The sequence below is a fragment of the Vigna angularis genome, chromosome 1 (genome assembly GCF_016808095.1).
Source record: "Vigna angularis cultivar LongXiaoDou No.4 chromosome 1, ASM1680809v1, whole genome shotgun sequence".
Lineage (NCBI taxonomy): Eukaryota > Viridiplantae > Streptophyta > Magnoliopsida > Fabales > Fabaceae > Vigna > Vigna angularis.
In genome coordinates, this window is record NC_068970.1 from 7,282,657 (window position 1) to 7,302,264 (window position 19,608).

General features: G+C 29.1%; 2 protein-coding genes across 2 annotated transcripts; both read left to right on the top strand.

The window, feature by feature from the left end:
* Positions 1–3,961: 3,961 nt before the first annotated feature.
* LOC108321554 (uncharacterized) lies at positions 3,962–7,798 on the top strand. Its single transcript, XM_017553335.2, has 8 exons — positions 3,962–4,217; positions 4,506–4,630; positions 4,758–4,795; positions 5,466–5,576; positions 5,670–5,749; positions 6,204–6,240; positions 6,983–7,024; positions 7,425–7,798. Exons 1-8 carry the CDS (start codon positions 4,029–4,031, stop codon positions 7,514–7,516), a joined length of 714 nt encoding a protein of 237 aa, XP_017408824.1. The 5' UTR covers positions 3,962–4,028; the 3' UTR covers positions 7,517–7,798.
* Positions 7,799–9,536: 1,738 nt separating this feature from the next.
* Positions 9,537–17,578, top strand: LOC108321545 (uncharacterized). The gene is made up of 14 exons (XM_017553324.2): positions 9,537–9,760; positions 9,838–9,871; positions 10,051–10,221; positions 10,300–10,436; positions 10,519–10,668; positions 10,950–11,051; positions 11,909–12,073; positions 12,342–12,452; positions 13,711–13,808; positions 14,193–14,316; positions 14,479–14,568; positions 15,404–15,448; positions 16,366–16,686; positions 17,265–17,578. The coding sequence occupies exons 1-14, from the start codon at positions 9,710–9,712 to the stop codon at positions 17,292–17,294; spliced, it is 1,629 nt and encodes a 542-aa protein (XP_017408813.1). The 5' UTR covers positions 9,537–9,709; the 3' UTR covers positions 17,295–17,578.
* The last annotated feature ends 2,030 nt before the right edge of the window (positions 17,579–19,608 follow it).

Here is a 19,608-nt window from a genome sequence, read left to right on the forward strand (position 1 = left end):
TAATATATATATATATATATATAATAATATTCGTTACACTTATCTTTAAAATCCCGAAAACAAAGTAAACAAAATGAGAGGTTTTCAAAATATTATATTTACAATGAGAAAAATATCGAAATTGAATATAGCTAGTAAGAGATTAGATAGGCTCTTAATGCTTGTAAAAGTTTATGCATATACCTAACGTGTTTTTATTTTATTTTATTTTCATTCAATATAAAATAATTTGACGAGATAACGAGGTTTTGTTAAAAATAACTAAGTATTATTTTATTTTTTAGTACTGTTACGTCTATGAAAATAAACGAGATTTTAATATCTGTAGATTTTTATAAAAATAAGTATTTACTAATTTGATACAAATTCAATTAGATGTGATTTACGGTGTATTGATATTTCAATTTGGATTATTTGTCCATGTTTTCATATATTTATATCCGATATTTTATGAATCTTTTATCAATAAAGATCTAATTTATGAGACATTAATATTTTTATGATGATAGTAATTTATAATTTTTTCTTGACATTATTTAATATATTTAATTGTTGACTTGAATTTATCTATTGATAATGTTTTTTTTTTAAAATATTCACTTTTTAATATGTATATGTCATATATTAAATATTATTTATTTTCAAAATAAATATATCCCGTATCAGACACGTGTCGTATTTATGCACCATAAAACATAATTGTTATTTTAGATGTTTTTTATTTTTCTTTTCCACGTTTTAAACTTTAAACACTGACCAACCATATATAATCTTAGCACCCTTCCTAACGTGAAAAGCATAGACCTACCTATTTGTGAAGCAATTACAATAGCTTCATTCCAATTATTACTCTTTATCAAGCCATGATGATGGTTGGGTAATGAACAATCTAGGCACTCTTTCATACATTATTTGGCTTTTAATGTTGGAGTTTCTTAACTTAGACACTAATTGTTTTTATCAATTCTTAAATAAAACAAGGTTATCTCCTACGTCAAGTTATAGGCATTTAACTTGGAATCTACATTATTTATACAAGATTAGGGGATTATAATTTAAATAGCCTAAATACATCATAAAAAGTTTTTTTCTTGTCAATAAACAGAATTAATTGATAATCACAAAAAATTAAAGGTAAATTAAATTAATGAAAACAAATATTGGTTAAATACTGAACAATAATATTTAGTAACGGTATAAAAATTTATTGATATGACCAAAAAATTATTTATTTATTTTAAATTATTAAAAAAATCATTCAATAATTATTCCACGATAAAAATTATTAGTAAATACTTACAAATTTTTAAACTTATCAGTAAGTATTACAATATGTCTTTCTTTTTTTTTCTCTTTTTCTTTTCTTCTCTTCTCTCTATTTTTTTTTCTTTCTTATTTTCTTATTTTCTTATTTGTATTCCTTCTTACCATTAACACCTTTTATTACTGTTATTTCATCATTATTTTATTCTCTGTATTCCTCTTCTTCGTTAATACCTTTATTAATGTTACTTCATCATTATTGCACCACTAGTCTGTTATGGTCACTATTGCTTTTATAGTCTTCTTCTTATCTTCTTTCTCTTTTCTTTTTATTATTTTATATTTTTTTCACTCGTCTCATTAATTCATAAACATACTTTATAAGATTTTATTGAAAATTTAGTATCAATTTATTGACATATTGATGAATTTCCAAAAAATATAATTACCGATAAATTATCAAATAATTTTTATTTAATCATATTTAAAACAGAAAATTTGGTGTCTACTTTATCAATGAAAAAAAAATCATAAAAAAAAATTTAACTATTAACAAATTTTATTGACATAATTATCATGAACAGAATAATCCATTAATATTTAAAAGTTTAATTTTATGATGTATTTTGTTCACAAATTTTACTTAAAAAATTTGTATTAGTAATTAAAAATTTTAAATTCATCAATAAAATTTGTTAATAAATTTAATTTTATTGACAAAAATTGGTCAATAATTAAATAAATTATATATTAAAATGTTTAAATAAGTTATTATGTTTGAATATAAGAAAAAGAGGTAGAGAAGATTTAGAATATTGTCTAAATTTAAAGGAAAAAATAAAATATGTTTACTCTATAACATTGTATTAAAAATTTGTTGTTCATATATATTAATTGCGAATCGTGATCGAGGTAGAATGGAATAACACGCCATTAAAAGTTAGTTTAATAATTAACTAACATCCTATGTGGTTTAACCGTAATGTTTATGCAATAAAAATAATAAATAGAAGTGATAGACACAATGTATTAAATAATAAATCTATCTTTTTTTTCTTTCTATTGTTATATTTGAATTTTGAAATATTTTAGATTTAGTTTTTTTTTAGAATATGGTTTATGTTTGGATTAAACACCCAAATTCAGACACATAAAATGTAACTCAATATTATAAAAAAGTTTCATAAAAAAATATGTTAAATACAAATATCTCTATATATAAATAAAGAGAAACATAGATAAAAAAATAAATGTAAATAGGCATAGGATTTTGAAAATTCTATATAATTGAAGTTTAATTATTTAATTGATGACTTTTTCGAATACAATAAGTAATAAATATTAAAATATGAATATAAATGTAAATGTTAGTTAGCCTATATATCTATAAATATGTAAATTTACTTGAATAATACTTAAATACCACTGTATGATTCTTAAATATATATAAAAAAAGAATAATTATTCTACTTAGAAGTATGAACAAGTTAAATAGATATATAAATTAAACCATATAGTTATTATTTAAATTAAAATTATAATAAAAAAGTAATTATTTATTATTATGCTAATGATTTTAATCATAATAGATAATTAAATATATGAAAGGAGACAAAATTAAGAGTTGTTTTTAATTGTGATATGCATCATGAAGCACCAAGTTGAATATTATTTGTTTAATTTATTTAAATGATGGATGATACATACTATGAAATAATGTCATTGTGATTTAAATATAATGTTTAGGAATAATGTACATGTAAGAAGAAGGTTGCATGTCAAAATTCTTGTATGATTTTATAAACTAATTTGTATATTAAGCAAAATAACATATATTACGTATTAGAGATGTTCTTGCATCAGGCCAAATTATATACACTAAGATACTATTAAGTCTTACAACGTAAAATGGGATTTGGATTATAATGAATTCACTCTTATTCTTAATTCTTACTTTTGTTGTTGTAAGTTTTTGGACTCGGTAAAATATTAGTTTTTAGCATGAGATAATTAATAATATTTTAAAAAACGCTCATCCTACATCTCATATCACCTTTTGTATTTATAAATGCATTTATAATATAAATAATACATAATTGTGCATGACAAAATTAAATATTTTTTTTTATCATTTTATCATTATCATCTTAAATTTAAATTAACTTATAATGTTATTTCTATATATATTTTTTTATCAAGAGTGATTATGTGTAGCTAAACATATATAAATACATATTCAAGAACTATACTCAATAAAGTGTACCATGATAATTTATTCTACTTTCCAGAAAATGTGTTTAAATATATAAAATTCATTATATTTACCAGGGATTTACAATAAACATGAAGATGAAGTAAGTGATACTTATACTAAAAACACATGCCTCATGCTATACATTTTTATGTTATCAAATACACATTCATGTTAATTATTGGTTATATGATTTTTATTTATATTATACTTATCATCAACATTATTATACTATATCTGAATAATTTATCTCTGTTTATATTTATAAAACATTTTTATTATAGAATAGATTCCATCTTACAGTTTGTTAGATTTTTTTTATTAATATCATCTATATAAAATTTGAAACAGTTCAGCATATACTATGTTTAAAAATAATTTTAACAAATTAATTATTCCTGATAATTTTCTTCGCAATTCATTATGTATCATTCCATATATTGTACACAATCACAATTACTTTCCCAAAAATCTGGAGAGAAGCAATCCAAAGTAATTAGTTGGCGAGAGTGGAATGCGATTCCCTCTTATATCCCGTGCTCCCGTTCCTTTTCTTTCTGCTACCTTCTTTAAATTCAAATCTGCATTTTCTTGCACTAGGGTTTGTCACATGGCTGCTTCACCTTCCGACGACGCGGTTCGCAATGGCGCTTCTTCTGCTTCCTCCGTCATTGACTTCCTTTCCCTCTGTCAAAGCCTCAAGGTGTTTATCTGTAAAAGAGCTTTCTATTTTGTAATGTAGTACTTTGTTTTTCAGAAGTGCCGGAGAAATTATCTAGATAAGATCCGATTAATTTCGCCTGCTAAAACTGTCTGAACTAGTTAACCTAAGATTGATTTCAGAATTAAATTTGTTTGTATTGCTTGACTTTAAGTGACTTCAATAAAAGTTAGATTTCACTTGCGCCGCTTCGTCTCGTATTTTGTGCTTTGCCTGCTTTTAATTTGCAGTGTTCTAACTTCTTTGACTTCTGTGTGGTATGTAAAACAGACAACAAAGAGAACAGGGTGGTTACGAAAAGGTGTTAAGAATCCAGAATCTATTGCTGATCACATGTATCGAATGGGTTTGATGGCTTTAATTGCACCAGATGTTCCCGGTTTTGACCGAAACAAGTAAATTCACATTCCTTTTCTATTAGATGATTATAAGTTTCTTAATGACTTTATTTTTGTAATGAAATTGACCATAATATAAAGGGAGGTAGGTTTCCTGAAACTTGTTTGTGTTCGCTTATTTTAGGTGCATTAAATTGGCTATTGTTCATGACATCGCAGAAGGTATGCTAATCTGCCACTTGCTTTCAGTTAATTGTCTATGCCTGGTTAAAGTGGTTCTGCAAGCCTAAAGCATTGTTACGAATAATCATATAATATTGTGGACAAATTAGGTTAACTTCTGCTGGAAATGTAAATAAACTTGAAACAGTGGATGAGATTGAGTTTGTGAACAATTTAGGCTAACTTCTTCTAGAAATGTAAATATACTTGAAACAGTGGACGATATCGATTGAATACAAATGAAAGTTTAGGTTTGAAATTTGAAATAGATTCGTTATGTAATATATAGTGTTCTAGATGGAAATCCTGACTGCAACAAGTTGTTATGTTATGATGCCAAGCTATCAGTGATCTACAAACTAATGTACATTATTGCAGATGCATTTCTGCCTTCTATTTCACTGTTTTAATGTTTCACACGATGAGAACTTGATAAATGCCAAAACTACTAGAAATCCACATGTGTAAATTTGTTTTACTTAGTACTACATCTAATTCACAATGCTTTCATAACCCCTATTTTGGGTTTACTATGGAAGCATAATTTGAGTTTTCAAGTTATTAGAAGCTTTAATATAAGTGTTTTACAATATCATCATATCTCTCATGCGTTCTCATCAGAGTTCAGGTTTGCAGTTTCATTTGTTCACTTTGGTGCTTTGTTTAACAGCAATTGTTGGAGACATAACGCCAATGGATGGCGTGTCTAAAAAGGAAAAAACTTATCTTGAAAAAACAGCATTAGATCAAATGTGTAAAGTACTTGGAGGAGGATCTGCAGGTATTTTTCACTCTGTAGTCTGTACATGAGTTTGTTAATGTGAAGATGGAGAAAACTCACCCCTTTGTTTTTATTTGAATTTTCATATTGAAGCGACGGAAATAACTGAGTTGTGGATGGAGTATGAATCAAATTTTTCTCTAGAAGCTAAATTCGTCAAGGACCTTGACAAGGTTGGTGGCTTTTTTGACTTGTGTGTAATTTGGTGCCTATGTGATCAATAGGTGCTCATGAGGGGAATATAGAGAGTGAAGAGCGAAAGTGGAAAGTGGAAAGTGGGGGAATGGGAAAGGGCTGTTCCATTTGGAGGGGGGAAAGGGGAAGGGGTTGTAGGGTTTATTGAACTTGAGAACTTGCCGTGTCTCATCCAAGTGAGCTAGGCTCAGGATTACTTTTTGATTCATTTTAATAATGAGATATTGTGATTCATGACTTATGTTAATTGAAAGAGAAAAGATGATATAATATGTGATACTGTTTTTTCTCTATCGCATTTATTGTTAATATTCTATCAGGCAGATGATTTTAATTTATTTAAAATTATTGTCACATTTTTGCCTGAATGCCTTTGAGTCTTGCCATATTTACAACTAGTTATCCCGATTCTCTAAATTCTGTTCCATACAGGTTGAGATGATACTCCAAGCTTTGGAATACGAAGATGGTGAGACAATTTTTTGAATTTTATTTTTCTTCTTATCTTTTAACTTTGTTATGATCATATTCAGGCCTTTTTAAATCATTTGGATAGTTTGACAATTCTTATAATAAATATCTACAAATTAATCTATATATGTTCAAGGAATTTGTATAAGAGAAGTGATGTTGAGTTTTGGGCACATGGTTTCCTGGACCAAGTGGATGGCCTCAATAATTAAGACAAGCTTGGTGGAGTTATGAGTTTTATCATGCTCATGAGTTTTATCATGCTCCTTAACAGATTAGCAACTATATCTAATATTTTGGCTAGAATTTTTCGGAATTTGTTATCTATAGGATATCATTAATGATATGTTATATTAAAATAAGAATGATGAGGGCAAACAACTGTTTAACTGCGCATTCATATATCTTTTATACAAAAGTTTCTAATCAGTAATTTTATGCAGTGTTGGGCCTTTTTCATAGAATTTAAAAAATAATAACCTTATATGTTTCTTCTTCGGTTAGATTGAATAGAATATCCTTTACCATCTACTTATATGATGGGTTGACTTCTCTGTTGTAATGATATTGTGGGGAATAATACAGGTTGCATCCTACTGGTTTTTAATTCTAGTACATGTTCCATTTAGAGTTAAAACTTTATATTAGTATACACTGAAATGAAGGGGTATTTTGGTTATTTTTTTCACTGTTATAATACTGGTTTAGATATTCTGAATTTTCTTTCTTGACTTTTGCAGGGCAGGGAAAAAATTTGGAAGAATTTTTCCGGTCAACTGCTGGTATGAATTTTTTTCAAAGTGTGGTTTATTACTTTGTATTCGGAAATTGAAAGATTGAAGCTAGATATTACGTGGTTTGTTAATAAGAAGAAATTACACATTTATGATTTTCTCTTACCTGTCCTTTTTTGTGTGTGGGACAACAATGTTAAGCCTCAGCAGTAACTGCTTGCTAACATGAGATTGATTGTCATATATAACATCTCAAAATCGACATTTCTAAGTCGCTTACTTGATTTGTGAATTTATCCCATGACTTTGATATTCTGCATATTTTAGTTCACTTGGTAAGGAGTTGATCTTGGATTGGAATGATTGATTTTTCACCTGTTTACGAAGTATCCATTTTCTGCTTTTTATGGTTAGATAATGTATTGGGGAAAATTTTACCCTATTGCAGGGAAGTTCCAGACTGAAACTGGCAAAGCTTGGGCATCAGAGATAGTATCGAGAAGGAAGAATCCGTTCTCCATTACGGATCGTCCTGTGTAGATAAGAGGTTGTATTTGGTTTGTTGCGAGTCTTCTGTTCTTTTGTTCACTTGGCAAGAAAGATGAGTAATAGGGGTTCTGCATAGTATGACTGCAGACCACCTAATAAGTTGAAGCTTTTCATGAAGCAACAAATGGTTAATTTCCCTTGGAAATTTAGTGTCTCAGTATAATCAAATTTGTTCAACTGTCTTTATGGTTTAGGAAACGAATATGCAATGAAGCCCTTGCGCTTATAGGGCAGCTACAACTAAAATAAAAAAGGCTGTTTTTTTTCCTGCAACCTATCAATTTTTTTTCTTACATCCCATCAAAGTTTCTGGAAAATCTTATCCAGAATAGAATTGGGTGAGCGTCTTTCAAAAAAAAAATGTTTCCGAAATTGATTTACTAAAAACAGCCAATAGAAAATGCATTTCATTAACTATTTTTTAACTTCTGAATTTTAAGATGTTTTAATCATATTGTTTGATATAATGAGGGCTATGCTAGATGTATAAAATTCTGCATCGCACTTTTTTTAAAAGAATATTTAACTATAATTTCAATAGTTAAATATACTATCTTATGTACGATAGTTCTTTAAAGTTATCGAACATTAGAAACCTAGGACCAAAAGAAAAATGTAAGGATACACCGAATTATTTGAAAACGGAATTCGTTGTGAACTAAATTCTTGGAAGTGTTAAAATTAAAAATAAAGTTAATGAAGTGTAGCTTGTTTGTCACACTAGTGATAGAAAAATGAAACTAGTAACATTGTTTTAAAACTTAAACATCCATTATTGTTTTAATGTTTGAACTTGATTATTTATTACTTTACTACTTAAACTTAGATTATTTTACGGAAGTATATATATACAAAGACTCAAAAAAATTGACATTTTAAAAGTAATAATAGTTTAAAAATAATGAAATTTAATTATTTTAATATTAAAAAGTTTTAATATAAATAATTTTATCATGAATTAGTTATATTATTTTTAAAATATATAATATCTTTAGAAACTTTTTTTTAAGTCTTTTGGTTGATTTAATTGTAATTTCTGGATTTTAAAATTAAAAGAATAAATTTGTTTGTATTTTTTTTTATTCTTGTGATTTATTTTTATTATGTATTCTTCAATAAATGTAATAAATTTAATTTAACTTCTTCGAATGAATTTATAAAGTGATCAATTTATAAAATAATAATTACATTGTAAAATTAAAGTAATATATATATATATATATATATATATATATATATATATATATATATATATATATATATATATATATATATATATATATATATATATATATATATATATATATATATATATATATATATATATATATAACCAATTTCCTTTTATTTTGTTTCCTTATGTAATTATCTTCTTTTTTAATATCTTCATCCTACAATGAATTTATCTTGATCTCTTTGAATGTATTTATCATTGCATTCTTTTTTTAGTCTCTCAATTTCAATATGTCGCCTAGAGATGTTTCATACACCTTTTATAATTAGGTGAAAATAATTTTTCTTAATATTTTAAATTATTTTTACTTTTTATTTATTTATATTTATATTTAATTATGTATTCATCTCATGTTAAAAACAACTTCACACTATAATTTAAATTGTTTATTAAATATAAACATAGTTTATATATTTAATTTTTAAATACAGTAGACTTTTTAATGTTAAAGAATCTACTCATTCATTTTAATGTAGAATTATAATTATTATTATAAACAAACAAATAAATACTTATTTAGTTATATTATTATTTATGAATTTTCTTACCTTTATTTTTATTCTATCTCTTGTGCGTAATATCATTATTCCTTTTTGTTTTTTTGTCTTTTTAATTAATTTTTGGTGGCAGGAAAAAAAATCATCTATAATCACATACTACACTGAATAAAATATACATTTTGTTTTATTAATTTTAACACTTTTACATGAAAGATAAAAACCTAAATGAAGAGCAAAACGTTTAAACCGGATAGTTCAATTTTCAGGAACCGGAGAAGATTAATAGTGGTTGTCTAAAAACTAAAGCTGGTTGGGAATAGGCGCGTAAAAGCAAGGGCACGTTCTTCGCGCTTTCTGACCATACACATACTTTTACTAATAGGGACACAAAAGCTCCTTTTCTTCCTCAATCTTGATTGAACTCTGCACGTAACTCTAAAGCCCAATCAAATGGCCTCTCTTCGTATTCGTACCGGTCTCCCTCTCTGTTTCTCCATACACGTATGTATAACGCTACACTACTCTCGTTCATTCTCCTTCAACCACATTCATTCATTTTTCTCTTTCATTCTTCACAGCGGACGTTGCTTTCACCTTCTCCACTCCACCAAGGTCTTTTTTCGTATCGTCACTTTCTTTCTTAGACTTTTACCTACTACTTATTATTATGCCTTTTACCTGTTTGTGTTTTTTAATCAGTAAACTAACAGTAGAAATAGAAAAAAAATTAATATCGAATCGCGCTTAACTATTGCGTCAGAAACCGTTTTGTTGATACGTGTATAATTCAGGGTTTTCGGGAAGCTCTCGAAGCTACAGCGTCGTTGAATCTTCGCAACATTGTTTACTGAAGCCCGATGAGGAAGAGATATCCGTACTCCGTAGCGAATTCGAAGCCGTCAAACAGAGTTTTCTCGCTATTCCAGATGCGTTCAGAAGAATGCCCAAAATGAATCCTAAAGGTTTGTTGCTTTAATATTTCTTTTCGGAATTATGTTGATAGTTTTTTTTTTTTTTTAATCTTATGTTTATTTGATTAGGCATATATGTGAATAGGAACTTGAGATTGGATAAATTGCAAGTTTATGGATTCGACTATGATTACACTTTGGCGCATTACTCGTCGCATTTGCAGACTTTGATTTACGACCTTGCCAAGGAGTATTTGGTTGGTGAGGTTAGCTCTTATACAACGCGCTCTGGCTGTGTGTTTTTATGGCTGTGATTCCTTTCCTTACTTGTCTTGTTGCTTCTTTCAGCTTAGGTATCCGGAGGTTTGCTTGAGTTTTAAATATGATCCAACTTTCCCCATTAGAGGCCTATACTATGATAAGGCAAAAGGGTGCCTCATGAAGCTGGATTTCTTTGGTTCAATTGAGCTGGATGAATGCTTCTATGGAAGACGGAAGGTATTTGGAACTCATTGTTTTGTTTCATTGGCAGTTGAACGCACCTCTCTATAACTTACTTGGTTTTAAACTCCATGAAATGTTTCCATGGTTCTGAAAATTCACATACAGTTGGCACTGTGAATTTTATTTTATAGATTGCACGAGTACAAATGAAATGGTAGTTATATTTGACAAACGTCAGCCAGCATGGTTTGTCTGTTTTTTCATATATTAAAATAGTGCCAGTAAAAGAGATTTCTTTTTATGCGTTGATTTCTTTCCATTGAATAATTTTTCAGCTAAGTCAAAAGGAAATACATGAGATATATGGCACTCGACATATTGGTCGTGATCAAGCTCGATCACTTGTTGGTTTGATGGATTTCTTCTGCTTTAGTGAGGTTAGATCCTTGTATCCTGTTAATAAATAATAATTTCTGCTTTTGTATTGTGTAATGTTGGAGCTTTACCTCAATGAACTTTTATGCTGAGTTTTGTACTCTTCTTCATATGTCAAAGAAGATTATTGTTATTTCGTGTATACATGTCATAAAGTTGCGCACACAAATAATTGATTTGCATTCAGAATGGCCATACTGCAGTATCTTTCTGTCTTTGATTTGAGCCACTACAACACATGAAGCAGTCATAGGATGTAGGGAAAAATTAAATCTTGTAAGATAAAAAGTTACTTCCTTCCAGGGCACAATTTTTAAATATTTGTCTGATGATTAGACGTTTTTCTTTTTTGAAATAAAAACCAAAAAAGTAGTTTTGATTAGATATTTTTAATTTTTGAAAAAGAAACCAAAAGAGTAGTTTTGGTGCTTAGTTGCTTTTCCAATAATAAGCTAATATCAAAGCAAAAGTATCGTTTTCAAAAGTTTATCCAAATGTACGCACCCTTATTGAGACTTGACCTAGTATATTCAATCCTAATTGCCCTTGCTTCTTCAATTAACCATTTATTATGTTGTTGACGGTTGCACTCAAAGTGATAGAGACCTTCTTAGACTGTCTAGGAAAGCTATACCACTATTGCAAGCAAGAACTATGTTGCCAATTTTTGAAATTACAGAACTTTCATTTTAAGGGAAGGCTCCTTGTATGGAGTTGGTTCACTTGGAAATTTGAAAAATCTACTGAAAGTTAAAATATCCTCCAATTTCATTTGCCTCTTCTTGGACCGTCTATTGACTTACGAAGTCTCTTTCTATCCTAGGGTTGAGAACTGATTGTTTGCGTTGTTGCTCTGTAGGCATGCCTTCTTGCAGACATAGTGCAGTACTTTGTTGATGCTAAGCTAGAATTCGATCCTTCCTATGTATATGAAGATGTTGTTCGTGCAATTGAACATGTTCATCGAAGTGGCCTGGTTCATCGAGGAATTCTATCTGATCCACGTAGATACTTGGTGAAAAATGTAAGTTCAAATCAACCATTTTGTTCATTTCCTTTAATTGGTATCAATGAATGTGTTGAATGGATGCTGCAATAAGGGTCATAATATGAGCAAAATGCTATCTCAGGGTCTATTATCTTAATCCATTTAAGTTTTATTTTGACTGTTGTACTATCTATTATCAAGGTAGACATTGTTTCTTCCTGTTGTCTTATTAACAGATTGAATTATTTTATTCTCCTATTGAGAGTTTGTGGCTTTATTTTTTTCTTTGTGATGAATATTTCAGGGAAAGATATTACATTTTCTTAAGATGCTAAGGGAGCGGGGGAAGAAGCTTTTCTTATTGACTAATTCTCCTTATTACTTTGTGGATGGAGGAATGCGTTTTATGTTAGAGGTATTTGACAGAAAGGAAACTGTATCATGCATTTTGTCTTCAGGTGTAAGTAATTATCTGGTCTCTATAGTTATAAAAATTTTCCTTCCTATTCTTAAAATTATCCCCTTTTAGTGCAGTCTCTAAACACAACATTTTAATCCCTTTTAGTCCATATAGGGAGGACTAAAAGGTATTCAAAGTTATATGCACAGGGACTAAAAGAGGATATTTTCAAGGATAAGGACTAGAAGGAAATATTTTTGTAACTATAGGTACCAAATCAATAATTAGACATGTGAGAAAATGAGAAAAGAAATTAAGTATCACAACTTTCTAATATACGTGGAAGGATAATAAACAGTAAAGACTTCTATTTCTAACAAACCTATGAATTTTTATTATGACTTCATTCCCACTTTACCAGTTGATGTTGTCCAATTATGGTCGACACAGATGAAAATCACATGGTTCAATTGATTCAACAGCTTCAAAGTTCCATCTCTAAAATACATATGCAAACTATTATTCAAATAATGCAAAAACAGTATTGGTAGAATAATGAATGTGGTCAGTTCTAACTATTATAATGATTGTAATTTACATTTACATTACATGATGAAGGAATCTGGAATGGAGATCCTCTGTACTTTTCAGTTTTCTTGCGGATTGTGTGCATTACTTCAGTTTAGTAACTTGTGAAGATATATTTCAAATTTCGTGAGAATATTGTGGATGATAAAGGAGTTATGGTATTCTACTTCATTGTAAAGCATATATATCCACAAACCTTAGCACGGTGCTCACATTTATTAGCAGATTGTGCTTTATCAGGTTAAAATGTGGCAAACCCAATTACATTTAATAGTAGTTTGATATGAGGGTCACATGCGTCAGTTCTATATTTTTCCACGATGTCATTTGTTGTAGCCGTTGACTATAACCTGGGTTTCTCTCTATGACCTAATTTCAGTTATCTCACTGTTAATCCTTTAGTGTTTTGGAGTAAAATTATCGTGTTCTGAGATCTACCTGTGCTCATGAACGAGAATATGGAATATAATTTAGACTTGCCCTTAACTTTTTTAAAGGGAAGGGAACGTATATGGCGGAGTTATGGTATAGTACACGTAGTACTTAGATGGCAGTCAGGTCTCTTAAATTGTTTGGTTGAAAGTTCCCTACTTATTTTTAAATGTAATTTTTGTGTTTCATGATTGTTTAGCACTTATCATTTCTGGACATAATTTCCTTGAGTTTATTCTTGACTGTTGATTAGGATTCTATGGATTGTAGAGACTCCTGGACGGAATTGTTTGATGTTGTGATTGCTAAGGCCAATAAACCGCAATTTTATACATCTGAGCATCCATTCCGGTTTGTATCCCTTACATGTAATTTTATCATGTGATATGGAGCTTGTTTTCTATTCTAACTTAATTCTTCTTATTCTGATTCTGGTCTATTTTTTAGTAAAGGATACTTGGGAGTCACATTGTGCTATAGGCCTTTTATTTATTTTTATTAAAAACATAATAAAACTGACTTCGGGACGAGATCATTTAAATGTGGCTTTATTTAGGATTCAGTGATTGAAGAACTGGTAGAAACAAATAATTTTCCTGACATGTAGCTAACGTGGATATTTTCTTTTGCGAATCATTTTTGGCTAATTATTTATTTTCATGATTATCTCTTTGAATTTATATTCTTAAATTTTGAATTTTTTGCAAAGGTCCTGAAACCTGCTCTTTCACGCAGTTGTTACGACACGGAGAAGGACACATTAACTTTTACCAAGGTTGATGAATTTCTTCCAGGTAAAATTTATTATCATGGATGCCTGAAATCCTTTCTCAGAATAACCAAGTGGAACGGCCCAGAGGTATGCTTTATTTGATGTCTGATAATAAACCATTGTATGCAATATTTCCATTTACTTACATGAATTTTACGATAATTGTTAATTATAAAACAAATATGGAATTTGACATAAATATTTTTTCACATGGAATCCCTAAATCCTAATATTCACATTTTTAATTAGGTGATATATTTTGGAGATCATCTATTTAGCGACTTGAGAGGGCCATCAAAGGCAGGTTGGCGTACAGCAGCAATCATCCATGAACTAGAGGCATGTGTGCCATCTAATCCATTTTCTCGTAGATTTTAGAGCTTGCTTGTCATTATTTCTCATGACTTCTGATAAATAGATCAAAGTTGGCATTCCTCCTTTTGTGGGTTCTTAAATATGACTCCCTAGAAAACAGGCATGAAAATGTCGTATCATATTATGTTTGCTGAGGCCAAATATGTACAAGTTTAGATATTTTGTGTGGTCGGGCTTCCAACGAGGTTAGTTCATTTATCAGCATTCGTGATGGCTCTCATTATACTTGCCTGAGTTTGTGAAACTAAAATCTGAGTCTTAGATGAGCTGTATGTGTGAAACATGAACTCTGATTTACATAGGAGGCTCTCTCTCTTATCAGCCTGGCTTGTGAGTGTTGGTTCTCCTTATAAGTGGCACCAGCACCGTAGCTTGGTTTACCATTGCCAGTGTGTGTAGGCCTCTTGCTTACTTGTCCATACTGAGAGGTAGTGCAAATCGGCTGGGTGTAAGACACAGAACTCCATCGGCAGTGAGTTCTCTCTAATAGAGAGGCTTAGCTTCAGTAAATGGTCGTTATGAATGTAAAAACAGTTGTAGTTGAGTCAAGTCTTTAATGTGTCAGTTGGTTACACAGTTGCTAAAGATGAATATCAATCTTTAGAATTCCAGTTGGTTATGCAGGTTCTACATTATTAATATAATTGTGGTTGGTAATTTTTTTTGAAGTTAAATTATGCTTGTTGAATGCTCCTTCAAATTTATTTGTTTCTTAATTAGGATCTGATGCATGTAGAACTTTTGTCATAGTTAACATCAGAACACAGACATTTATGAATTTGCTTCTTTAACAATGCAGAGCGAAATTCAAATGCAAAATGAAGATACCTACCGTTCTGAGCTGGTAACTTCACGTTTTTGTTCATACTGACATTACTTCTCTACAACTTCATACTTTTTAGTTCATAAACTGTAGATGTTTTCCTGTTATTTTCCATGAGTGGTTGTATTGTATTGAAGACTCGGTGACTCACCAACTAAAAACTATTTTACTCTAATAAGAGCTTGAGGTGTGAGTGATTCAGAAGAATTTTGGGATCAGTAGTAGTTCATGCAAATGTTGTTATTTATCTTGCATACTGAGATTTCATAAAATTAAAATTGCTAACATAATTATATCAATCAAGTAGCTACTGGTATAAACGTATTATTATTTTCCATAGAGTTTAATTGTAATTTACTTGTTTGTTGCCTGCTCTTAGTAAACACTGACAAATTATTACTTTTCAGACACTTTCCTGAATTAGGAATGAATAGTAATATAAAAATTTGTTATGGAGATTGAGCCAATTTATTGATTATGAGTCCATTTTATACCTCACTATACGTACATGATTGCAGTTAAAGAGTTCTGATATAAATTACAAATTCATGTTTTTGCGGAGTGAAATGCTAGAAACAGATTTTTAAGAATTAAATCAATTTAGTGTTTAGTGTAGTCTTCCTTCTTTTTGAGTTTGCTTGTGTGCTGTAAGAAAATAGTCACAGTTCTCTGCCTTCCAAGTTAAAATCGCTGATGTTCTGAAACCTCTGGACATTATGAAAGTGTTTTTATAACTACACAAATAATTAATAGAATTTGTGTCAAACATTTTAATTTAATACTATTGAAAAGAAAGGTTTACATGAATGTTTTAATATTTCTTAACTTATTATAGAAGGTAAAAAGAGTCTGTTTGGTTGAGTAACAGTATAATTTATTTCTTTATCTACTGTTAGAGCTGTCAATTTTTATGCATTGTGTCCTGTTGAAAAATGCAGGCAAAGTTTCATATAATACAAGAATTACTTGGTAAATTGCACGCAACGGCATGTAGTAGCGTGAGAACTCCAGCTTTCAATTCACTTCTGGAAGAACTTAATGTGGAGAGACAAAAAACACGCAGCAAGATGAAGACGATTTTTAATAGATGTTTTGGAGCAACCTTCCAGACTAGCACAGGACAAGAATCTGCTTTTGCATATCACATCCACCAGTATGCAGATGTTTATACCAGTAAGCCAGAGAATTTTCTTTTGCATTCACCTGAAGCATGGCTTTATGTTCCATTTGATGTCAAGATCATGCCTCATCATGTGAAGGTAATCCATTTCTTAATAGTAGTTAATGTCACTTAACCACATGCCATAAAAACCGAAGAATTTTCTTCAGTTATCCCATGCATCCTGTTCTTGGATTTAGTGTTTGTAAAGATCGGTTTGTTTCTGAAAAATCATGGATTTGTTGAGTTATAAACTTGTCTCTAAACTTTAGCTATTGAAAAAGTGCAAAACATTCCCTGTAATTTAGTACTGACTTTATAGGTTCGAATGATCTAAAATGAATGTGGAATTGCCTAGTAATTATTACAATTACGTTTAATTTGAACTATGTTCCACTGTGTCGGGGCTGAATTCTATCTGCTTGTTGGTCCCTCGCATATGCTGGCTGCCATTATTCAATAGTTGCTGAAAACACCATTTAAGAATATATTACTCACCCTAGCTAGGGAAGGCGTTATAATTTTAGCGTATTTTAGTTTAATTAACGCCTCGATGGTTTGGCAGTTTGCAAGGTTGGTAACGGATTTGCTTGCATTGCAAGACAAGAATAATGTTACAAATTTCCTGTTTCGGCCTACTTTTTCTTTAATTTAATCCTTGCTTATCCTCTTTTTTAGGTTCCTTCAAGCTTGTTGAAAACTGGATGAACTGCCCTCCAAATCATTCAAACTAATAGTGGCAGTCCGCGGTTCTAATATCGGAATAATGACGTGACAAATCAAGTAAGCATTTAATTTATGAGAGGGACTACTGGAAGACAATTGCTGCTGTAGAAACGTCCATTCAATTTTATTCTTTTGTTCTTCATTCCCTAATTTCTTCTTGCCACAGCTAACTTTGTCTCGTGTGCTTCAATTGATTATTAACAGAGAAAGAAAGTAGAAAATGAGCCCTAGGGTTTATTTCTATATGCTAATTATTCATTATGTGAGACTGTTTATTTGAAAACAACTTATAACTATTAAATTTATATGAAAAATAATTCATTAATGAGATTAAAAATAATAATATAATGACACTGACCATGATTTTGATAGTGATCACAGAAATGATAGTGGATTTTCTTACACGTTTTATACTCTCTAATATATCCCTAATCTAAGGAATTTTTTTTTATTTCTTTATCTTTATCCATTCTTGCTCATATCATTTGTTCTATGTGATGACTTTACATTCTTACCTTAAATTTAAATTTTTTTTAAATGATATTTCAAGTTTAAATAAAACAACATAAAAATGAATAAACTATATAAATATTATTAAATAAATATTAAATTAAAAATTAATATTTTAATATGTAAGATGATTAAAATTATTACAACAATTAAATTTGGACTCAATGGCATAGAATAACATAACAAAAATAAGAGCACATGTATTTTCGTTAGTGGTAATAAATATTTTAATAAAAACTATAAAACATGTTGAAAATACTTATAGTTGGTTGCAGATTTTGGTTGGGTAAATATTTTGTTTGGAATTATTAACAAATAATTTTAAATTGAAAAGAAAATTCACAAATTAAAATTAAAACTAACATGTTAACTTATAAAAACTATAAAACATGTTGAAAATACTTATAATTTTAATTGGTAGTTTTGAGAAATCAAAACAAATTTTCTTATTACATGGTATAAATTGTTTTTTTGTGGTACAATGATTATATATTTATATATATATATATATATATATATATATATATATATATATTACTTCCTTATATAATTACCTTTTCTTGAATTACATGATTTTTGAATTATAACGTGGATTAAATTTGCTTTTGATCTGTTTTTAAATTTGCCTTTTTGTTTGGTACTTTAAAAATTGATTTATAACTTATAGTTCTCAAATTTTAATAACGCTGTGAGATTAGACGTTTAATATAGTTTTGTGACAGGAAAAAGTTATCATAACAATATGAATATAATATTATATGAATTTTAACCTTTTTATCAATTTTGCAATAATAAAAAGTTATCTTTAAATGTTAAATTTTAAGTATAACAGATATTAAAACAACATTTTCGAAAGTTAGAGAACTGATCAAAGACAAATTTGGAAAAAAAAAATCAACAATGAAAAACATTTTTTTATAATGTTAATATATATTATCAACATTTATAAAATTTGCATTTGTAAAATCTGAACAAAGAAGAACAAGTGTCTTCTTCCTCCACTTGTTCAAAAACTAAAACGAGAGACTTTTGCTTCCTCCACCCCTAATTTTTTCAGATGATTATTTTACTCTTTATGTTCCCTAATTTTTCAAATGATTATTTTACTCTTTATGTTTTATTTCAATGGTGCCTTCTTCCTAGTTTTTTACTTGCCGGTGTTTTTTCTTTGACTTCATTAGAAGTTTATCCTCTATTACTACAAGTTTAAGGATTGCTGTGAGCTTTACTGATGATTTAAAGTTAATTCACCTTTGGTAGTTGCAAAAATTACGAAAGTTAATATCAATGAGCTTTTATTTGTTTTAGTGACTGTTAGATTGGTTTTCGGATCATCTGATAATAAACAGTCCATAAAATATTTATAAGAAAAAGGTAATCATTCTTAATTGGACAATTCTGAACATGAATTAAGATTTTTTTTCTTACAGAATATTATGGAATAGTGAGATCAGTGTTCTCGATCTGAAGATCTGAAAATCTTCCAAATCATTTCTGGAACAAATATCTGAAAAGTGTTACTGATCGAATAATCTAGGAATTTTCTGGATTAAGCTATCCGGAAGTTAAAAAAGAAGTCAGCCACAACTGTGCAGTGATTTTGGAGAAAGAAGAAATATTCTTCAAAGAAAAGCAAAAGACCCAAGAGTGCTCATAGGAAATGTAACCAAAGAGTGCAAGAGAAGAGACTCAGGATTAAGTTATATCTTTTCACTTTTTTACAGTTAGTAGAAAGTGCAGGCAGTTATTATGAATATCAAATCTATTGATTGGTGGGAATCAAAGG

What these genes read in the sequence shown, in the direction of transcription:
- LOC108321554 (XM_017553335.2), top strand. Translation starts at nt 4,029, where the DNA reads ATGCGATTCCCTCTTATATCCCGTGCTCCCGTTCCTTTTCTTTCTGCT. An exon ending in CCCGGTTTTGACCGAAACAA is followed by an intron (nt 4,631 to 4,757) that starts GTAAATTCACAT and finishes CGCTTATTTTAG; the next exon opens with GTGCATTAAATTGGCTATTG. An exon ending in ACTTGGAGGAGGATCTGCAG is followed by an intron (nt 5,577 to 5,669) that starts GTATTTTTCACT and finishes TTCATATTGAAG; the next exon opens with CGACGGAAATAACTGAGTTG.
- LOC108321545 (XM_017553324.2), top strand. Translation starts at nt 9,710, where the DNA reads ATGGCCTCTCTTCGTATTCGTACCGGTCTCCCTCTCTGTTTCTCCATA. An exon ending in ACCTTCTCCACTCCACCAAG is followed by an intron (nt 9,872 to 10,050) that starts GTCTTTTTTCGT and finishes TGTATAATTCAG; the next exon opens with GGTTTTCGGGAAGCTCTCGA. An exon ending in ACATCTGAGCATCCATTCCG is followed by an intron (nt 13,809 to 14,192) that starts GTTTGTATCCCT and finishes TCTTTCACGCAG; the next exon opens with TTGTTACGACACGGAGAAGG.